The sequence below is a fragment of the Anarrhichthys ocellatus genome, unplaced genomic scaffold (genome assembly GCF_004355925.1).
Source record: "Anarrhichthys ocellatus isolate YVR2014 unplaced genomic scaffold, GSC_Weel_1.0 scaffold662, whole genome shotgun sequence".
In the NCBI taxonomy this organism is placed as follows: Eukaryota; Metazoa; Chordata; class Actinopteri; order Perciformes; family Anarhichadidae; genus Anarrhichthys; species Anarrhichthys ocellatus.
In genome coordinates this window covers 4,945-13,574 of record NW_022280636.1, presented here as the reverse complement: position 1 = coordinate 13,574, position 8,630 = coordinate 4,945, and the positions used below count along the sequence as shown (strand labels likewise).

The 8,630-nt window shown below is 41.0% G+C and overlaps 1 protein-coding gene across 1 annotated transcript; it reads left to right on the top strand.

Moving 5' to 3' along the window:
* The first annotated feature begins 831 nt into the window (after nt 1–831).
* On the top strand, nt 832–8,503 carry LOC116376872 (ephrin type-A receptor 8-like). The gene is made up of 4 exons (XM_031838364.1): nt 832–1,115; nt 3,513–3,656; nt 4,246–4,395; nt 7,539–8,503. The coding sequence occupies exons 1-4, from the start codon at nt 1,005–1,007 to the stop codon at nt 7,875–7,877; spliced, it is 744 nt and encodes a 247-aa protein (XP_031694224.1). The 5' UTR covers nt 832–1,004; the 3' UTR covers nt 7,878–8,503.
* The last annotated feature ends 127 nt before the right edge of the window (nt 8,504–8,630 follow it).

The following is an 8,630-nucleotide window of genomic DNA, read 5'->3' as shown; positions in this document are numbered from 1 at the left end:
CCTATGTCAAGGTTGAATTAAGTAGTAAAGTTTGCCATCTTGACTCAGACTACAGAGCCTTTTGTTACATCCCAGTGTATGTTTTTTTTTATGTTTCCGTACTGCTTTGTTTGTCTAAAGGCCTGAAGTCCGATTGACTCATTCCACTGTTTATCCAAGACTTGACAGTTTAAGTGACAACTCATACAGTATAATGTATAATGTATAATGCCTTGTCTCTGTTAGGGTATGTTGAGTTGGGCTCGGATCTATGCAGGGAAAGGAAATTATTTTCAATTATCGTGGCCTACATTGCACAAGTGAGCCTGTGTACATACCAACCGATGCATTCAAATCAATTAGATCATCTGGGCTTTTCCTCGGCTCCTGATCTAGACACTTAGGGGGGGGGGGGGTACACACTTTACTTCCTGTGATTGCGTTTCCTTTGGGTGCTGGCCGTGCGCTGGGAGGTGTAACGCACATTAACACATTTTGAAGTACCAACACATTTCACTTCCTGTTCCTCCTCGTAACTCCATTATTGGCCCGCTGGCAGCACTCAGCAAACAATGTAAATCTAATCACATACATAAGGGGCATCTCATTAAAGGAAAATGTGTCCTGATGGAATTACATTAAGTGAATTCCAACATGCTGGAATGTAGAACACATGATTGCTCGAGTTAACGGTTGCCCTCCCGGACAGAATAACGTTAGCATATTTAAAACCAGCATTAATCTAACGTTTAACAGTGTTTGTTGAGATTTCAAAAAAAATCTTTTGGATAAAGAATTTGAACGAGGAGATTTAAAAAGATTTAAAATAGGTTGTTTTTGATCGTCAAAGTGTGCATCACTAATGAGCATATGACACGGAAACTTCACACTATGGCTGCCGCCTGTGTGACAGGGAGTCGCCACACGTTTCATTTGAAGTCAAAGCTAATAATCTTCCGAGGCGATAAGGAAGGCACAGGCGGTCACGTGGGAAATATAGATGGTATGAATCTGTAAAAAAAAACATGGAGATACATGTGACTGACCCCAAGAATGTTTTCTTTTCTCTCCTCTCTGCACAGTGGGATGCCATTAACGAGATGGACGAGTACTTCAGCCCCATCCACACGTACCAGGTGTGTAACGTTCATCATTACAGGAAGTGGAATATATCACTTTGATCTCTGGGAAACTGTTTTTCCTCAACATGAATTATTTAACAATACAAACTGGATAGTTAATCACTAGTTATTCTTTTATATTTGTTGGATTATATGGGAATCATTTTCATTAAATCATACAAAAATAAAAAATCCTGCTGGTGTACAAAAGTTGAGATAAATCAGTAATATTTCAAGGCGGTACATGGGTTTCTATGACGGTTGTGGCTTTGAGAAGGTGGGTTTGTTTAAGCACACAATAATCCTCAGCTCAGTAAAATGATATTATTCTTTATTCAGAGCTTGGTGCTAAATGATTTTGTCTTATTGAATAGCAGCTGATAGCAACACTCTTTTGATCAAATTCAGTAGTTTCAGATTCTTAAAAGTTGGCTAGTGTTCTCAGTGTAGTGAATGTAATGCCGTTAACAGTTGGACTGTTGGCTGAACAATATAAGTAATTTAAAGACTTCACATTTCTTTTACTTTTTAATTTTTTCTGACATATAGACCCCAAGGCTGCATTAAAGTACCATGGCCCCCGGAGCTACGACTTTTTGAAGGCCCTCCCTCGTTCCCCCAAGCACCATCACAACTCCACCATTGCCCGGTCTGACCTGAACGAACAACAGTACACAATAATGCATCAAATAGAACTCATATCACCATTATAAGGCCATAGGGAAGCATACATAACCATACCATACAGAAATTGTGTCACCAGAAGGTAGCCTACGGGCCCGATCCATGTTGGCCAATAATAATAATAACTTGAAGTGCAAATAAGTCTGAACGGGTATAATAAAAGGGAGCACCAATGTCCAACAACAAAGCCTGCTCTTTTCTGTCCACTCACGAGTGTTGCAAAAATATGAATATGAGAACAACAACGGCAGGTATTGATGTCTGGCAAAGTCTTTGCTTAGGGAGGTAATGTCGGGAGTACAACACAAAGTCTCTCCCTGTGAATTTTAAACTTTTCCCCTGAGCCTCGTGGGCCCATTTATGTCGTCGGGTCCCAGGGCTTCAGCCCCCATAAGCCTGTGCATTACACACATAGACCAAAATGATTAATCAGCAAATCAATTGATAATGAAAACAATATTTTGTCGCAGCCCTAGTCTATAACTGCTATTTCCCTACATGAGGATGTGATTTCAAAGTGTTCTCAACAACACTCTGGTAGGGGAAACGTTTGATTAAGTGATGACTAAGACATGTATTTAAAAGTGGTTCCATTTAAATGGTTTGAGTCACACACAAAAAATCATACAAACAGCCAATAAAATATCCATCAAGTGTTTTTTTTTAATTGTAGGTCATGAACTCCAGCCAAGTCACTCCAACCAGCAGAGCCCAGAAAAGAAAGACTTCAGTGTCTCCAGTGGTAGCAAATAGAGAACAGGGCATGTTACCTGCATGTTTCAGTGTTACACATGCTTGTGGAGCATTCTAACATTGGCAAGGAAAGTAACTTCCACATAATCATAAACTGCTTTTTACATTGTGTGACACCGGGTTGAGTTCGGTGAACAAATGTCACAATGTGCGTCTGGAGACACAAAGCAGGAAGCACTTTATGATTTGAGAGGAACACTCTTCTACCAGTCTACCAGTCTTTGAGTGGAGGTTCATCTTCATGTCAGCTCGGGCTCCCTCACCTGAATACATATTAGCTGCTGTGAAGCTACCCAGTCGGCAGAAAGAATGTTGGCATTGTACATTTCTGCAAACAAAAAATATATTTCATATCAGCCTTGTGTCACTCTTGCAGATACGCAGGATGCTACGTGGATAAATTGTGAAACGATTGCTTAGGTGAAGGTAACAACACTATTTGGTTAGGGTTAGAAAAAAATAACGGATAAAAACGGTAACTTGGCGGACTTATGAAACATTATGTAAAGAGCGTAACAACGTCAAATAACAAGCGTAAGGTCAGCGTTTACTTTTGGTTTCACACTAACAGTGGGCTCTTGTTCTCGGCCAAAGCCATTGTTAGTGGCATTGTTAGTGAAACTGAGTTTCTTCACAAAGAAACACACTAAAGCCCCGCCTCCAGAGGTGTGTTCATGAATTTCTTGGCCTCAAAAAAAGCTATAAAAAAATGCCTTATCTTAGACCTGAACGACCTGTCAGTCGACTAACAGACGGAAGGGGGGCACCCCTGATGAACGTCCTGTCTTTGTTTGGCCCGTCCATCATCCGTCCCACACAGCGACTGGGCTTTGTGAAAAGCTACCGGCTGCTCTGCGTTTCCAAACAAATAGAGAACCACACAGGACTGTGGACAAAATGACATAATGTTTGTTTTTATTGACTATGTATGTTGCTGCTGGAGATGCTGATTACAACACTTTTTTTCTCAATCAGGTCTGTAACGTGATGAGCCCCAGCCAGAACAACTGGCTGAGGACGAGCTGGCTCCCCCGAGACGGAGCGAGGAGGATCTACATCGAGGTCAAGTTCACCCTGAGAGACTGCAACAGCATGCCTGGAGTACTGGGCACCTGCAAGGTAACACTCAGACACAGAGGGGAGGGAGGGAGGGAGAATGAGGGTGGACATGTGTGGGAGAGGGAGACGATACTGCAAAAATAAAGATTTTAAATGTTCCCAATAGTAAAATAGTAAGCATTTCAAAACCACAATCTCTGATGAAGTCTGTTTAAACTCCTATGCAATTCAGACACTCACAATGGCCTGTAACCAGTCAGGAAAATTATTTCCTACTTAAGTACTTTTGTGACTTTTGACATACCGCTCACTTTTAAAAGACATAGTGGTGTTTTGCATAAAAACACACAATTCAAATGATTAGGAAATAAATTATTGATTTAAAAAAAAAAAAAAGAACATTAGTTGTTCACAATGTAGCATCATCAGGGGAGAAATGGTGCACGAGAGGGTTTAACCACAGGTGTGTAGTACTAGTTCAGAGGCAACTCCTGATACTGGTGTCGGTATGGGAACAACTGTGTTTACACCACCACCAGAGGTGTTTTCAGTCCATCTAAAGCCTTGCGGTTGCATTTACACTAGTCTTCATGTTAGGTGTACTTTACATTACACACTCAGTACTCATGCTTCCTTGTTTATTCCTCAGGAAACCTTCAACCTGTACTACTACGAGTCTGACAGAGCAGTGGGCTCGGCCGTACGGGAGAACCAGTTCATCAAGATCGACACCATCGCTGCTGACGAGAGCTTCACGGGGGTGGACCTGGGAGTCCGCAGACTCAAACTCAACACCGAGGTATGAGCAACAGCACGGATACTGACTGATGCAACAGGTACAATGTCAGTCCAGGCTCTTTGAAGCATACATATATTTCACTTTCTGAATCGTTTTTTCCAAATTCTCAACACGCACACCTCCGCATGAGTTGAAGGCGAGCTGGAAACATCCACAGCCCCGGAGAGCCTCTTCCAGTCTCGTCACTCAGGCTGTTTTGCGCTGAGTTCTGCAGATCTGTAAAAAGAAAACAAACAGTAGGGCTCAGTTCGGTATCGTGGGAAATACTTTGATATTGATAAAAGCTTCAAATTTGATATCAAACAGTGGAGCTTTTCTCTTTATTGGTACCTTACATCGTTACAAAGATGAGGATCTGAAAGACGCGGTATAATTCATTGAGCGTCGACTTTACATTTGCGACACATTAATCCTGAGTTAGCTAGAGGAAACACAAAGACTACAATTAGTTTGGGGGTTTGTTGGTACAGGGGCTTTGCGTTGACTTTTTAATCTTTCATGATTCCTGAGCTCAACTATATAACAAATATAAAAGTCAACACATCTCAGGAACAGACCAAAAACAACACGGCGGTCCGTCTCCCGACACTGTCTGTGGCTCAGGCCCAGGCTAATTGCTTCCTACTGAAGCAGATAATATTTAAAAGTAGCTACAAAGGCTTCATTTTGGAAAACTATCAGTCATTTCCTAAAACAGCTGGGGACTGTAGCTTTATAGCAAACTTAACTCAAACAGGAGACTAAAGTGCATTTTTGGGCCAATTTTAGCTGCAGATCAATTTATATTTGGTGCTCTGGTGATTTTTAACATTTATTTTACATTCTATATATATTCTCATATAGTTTACCTTCCTACTATATTAATTAAAATGTAATATGATTTTAGTTAATGTAGATCTTTGAGGCTGACAATTACTTTGTCTGACATTCTTTATTTAAATGTACTTTCTTTCATTCCGCCATTTTTTCACATGGAGTCCAACTTTGGTGAACGAGCGAACTTTGCTTTAGACGAATAGCAATTGAGACAGTTGTGACTTATGAGGGGACGGTGAAGCGGAGAGACCAAAATGGAGGTAACGTGGCTTAATAGCGTCGTTACACCGTTCACTTTTACTTAACCTCCTCAGTCGGAGTAATAACTGCTTCATAAATAAGGAATGGTTTACAAACGGTTATGAGACAGGAGTCCACGGTACCAATATGTCTTTGCCATTAAACCAAGCTAAGCTGAAGAGCTAACGAGCTTGCTAACTGACCGTTAGCAAGCTCGTTAGCTCAGGGAGCTTCATTTCCCCTTGATAACATGGTGTACAATGGTGAACAAAGAGCCGTGGTGGGAATAAACAGAAGAGTGGAGGGAAAATAGAGAGAATCATTTACGGAAAGAGCTGTCCTTATATTTTCATACGCTTCCATAACAAACTTATGAAACGGTATTTTGAATCAGTTCCCAGGTGTTAAAAAGATAATCAACTGTGATACGAGATGAAAAAGAAGTGTATAAAAATGTAAAAACATCCGTGGTTCCAGGCTGCTGTTGGAGGCGAAGCAGATGATTAATGACTGCTGCCAAAGCACAACACCAAACACCAGTCCAGAGATTACATTAAGGCTGCGCTCACACTGCTTCCACCTGCGTTTGTTGGGAAACCACTGTTTGAGCTTTGAGGATGAAACTTCCCCAAGAATACGTTCTAAACTAAGTTTGTCGAGTAAGCGAGGCAAAATTACACAGAGGTTTCATATGTCTCCCGTGTACAGGACTGAGAGTAGATTTAGTTATATGGTGATATTGCCTTGTGCTTTAGGGTAGTGGAACCTGTTCTGCATAACGACCTCTCAAAATGAAGCTTTGTCTTGTTATGAGTTGTGAGCTGTTACACCGCTGAACATTGAAATAATTCTTACAGGTTAGAAAAATAATATCTATCCAGTATTTCACAACAAAATGCGTCAATTAATGGCCCTGAAAGCGTATTATTCTAAGTGATGGGGTTATACCAAAAATAAGAGATTTTTTTTTTTTTTCTCACTGCGTTGAAGGTTCGCTTCGGTTGGAAAAAGGCAAATACTACCGTGGACCAATCACAGTTGAGCAGATCTAAGCAAACCAGACAGTCCTGACGAAGCAGATTATTAATTTAATCAGTTATCAATCAACTACCAGGGTAACACACTAGATATTTCTGACTGAACTGTGGGCAGCTGAGTTGCATTGTGGGTAATGCAGATGCCAGATTTTAACAAGGAAGAAGAATGCATTAAATAAAAAAGCTGATATCTCTGGTTCTGCTTTTTGTTTTTAATTTCTCCGTCCTGAGGCCAACAATTTCACAGGAGTGCACCGTTAAATCCTGTAGTACTTGTTTGAGATAGTTTCAGGGTCCTTACATTTTTTTTTTTGTGGGTGTAGTTTTTCTACCGCGAACCATTTTCCCTTAATTGGGTGCAAACGCAATTTCATGTCCTATAAATATCTGGAATCTGGAGGAGCCAAGATATTGTGAGTGTGTTCACGCTATTGAATTTGTGGAGGTATGTTAATATCACAAAAAAGATTACCTTCCTATAGACCTAAATTATATTTTCAATAACATATCGAGGGAAACGTATTTCCTCCCAGACTACGATCGCAGTTTTAAACACCGGGTTAACGTTTTAAATTGAAACAAAACAAAAAACGCAAGAAAACCGGGTTTTCGTAAAAGATCTTGGTTTGGCTTGAATAAGTGTTTGTTACGTCGCTTTAGCTTAATACGTGGCGTTAAATATCTTAACGATTTCACGCGAGATACGAACAGCTGTATTGCTGTGTTTGTTTGACCAAACCATCCACCCTGACCTCAGACTACCGCAGACTGAGATTAGAAGCGTTCTTGTGATATGTCAAAAACAACCGTAATCCAGGAGGAAGTACGTTTCCTCCAAGCGTACATTGACAAAGCAGATTTGTTGTACGGGAACGTAACTTTCAGGAGACCATGCAGCAAATAGGGACTTTAATGCCTTTTTTCCTTCTTGTTAATATAAAGACTGCACACACACTCTCACTAATCATATGTCCTGTTTAGTATTTGCTGTCAATGTCGAAAACAGATTGTTAACACTCTCATGATGACCTCAAACCCTCCCTTCCCCAGGTGCGAGGCGTGGGCCCCCTCAGCAGACGGGGCTTCTACCTGGCCTTCCAGGACATCGGCGCCTGCATTGCCCTCACCTCCGTGCGGGTGTACTACAAGCGCTGTGTGGGCGTGAGCCGCAACCTGGCAGTGTTCACCGATGTGGTGACGGGTGCCGACTCGTCCTCCCTGGTGGAGGTCAGGGGTCAGTGTGTGGACCACGCGGAGGAGAGGGACACGCCCAAGATGTACTGCAGTGCGGAGGGCGAGTGGCTGGTGCCCATCGGAAGATGCGTGTGCTCTGCCGGATTCGAGGAACACACAGACTCCTGCGTGGGTGAGTTGACTCAGGGTGTTTGATTCTCTGCCCAGAACCCAGTCGGGCCGATCCGGGCTGTCATTTTTCAAATTTCCCGCTGGGCTTGGTTCGATTAGGGTTCACCCCAATTTTCCTGTGTTTTAAATTTTTTTTTAATTTAATGACCTTTTGGTCTGTGTCATGTCATGAATTATTGTTAAGTTATAGTTGTAGTTTTTGGGCTGTGTTGAACATTCAATTCAGAGACAGGCGCATGTCGGAGATCCAACAGAAATATCTGTTTAGTGTTACCTGAATAACAATTTTATTTTCGCACCCAACATGGACACCCCAAACCCCCCCAGTCACTCTAGGCTATGTTTCAGTCAAAATCATATATTGTATTAGTGTACGAGTATGTTTTCTTTATTGATTTATTTGAATGATTAGAGAGGCTGCTTCTCTCAGTAATTGTTAACGTTTGTATGCGCACAATAATGTCACTGCAGCAAATATCGTGGGACGTTTATGAGCAGCAAAAACTGTAGTTATAAACATGGCAAATGAAACAACTAAACATTAAGCCTCAGAAAAAAAAAAGTATGAAATTACGCTGCTATATACTTTAATCTATATTCATAAAAATATACTTATTTTTTACAATGGAAATTAGTTTTTTTAAAATCTGGCTCAGTCCCAAAACTGCGGTGGTCGTAATATTTAATAAAACTAGTTTGACTGTAAAATCCAACACATTGTGGGTAATATATATATATAAATAAAATATCTGTTTAGTGTTACCCGATATACTTTAA

Bases quoted from the DNA above. Each gene is read 5' to 3' on its own strand.
- LOC116376872 (XM_031838364.1), top strand. From the start codon at position 1,005: ATGGAGATACATGTGACTGACCCCAAGAATGTTTTCTTTTCTCTCCTC. The intron at 1,116-3,512 runs GTGTGTAACGTT...TTTCTCAATCAG, and splicing joins GCCCCATCCACACGTACCAG to GTCTGTAACGTGATGAGCCC. The intron at 4,396-7,538 runs GTATGAGCAACA...TCCCTTCCCCAG, and splicing joins GACTCAAACTCAACACCGAG to GTGCGAGGCGTGGGCCCCCT.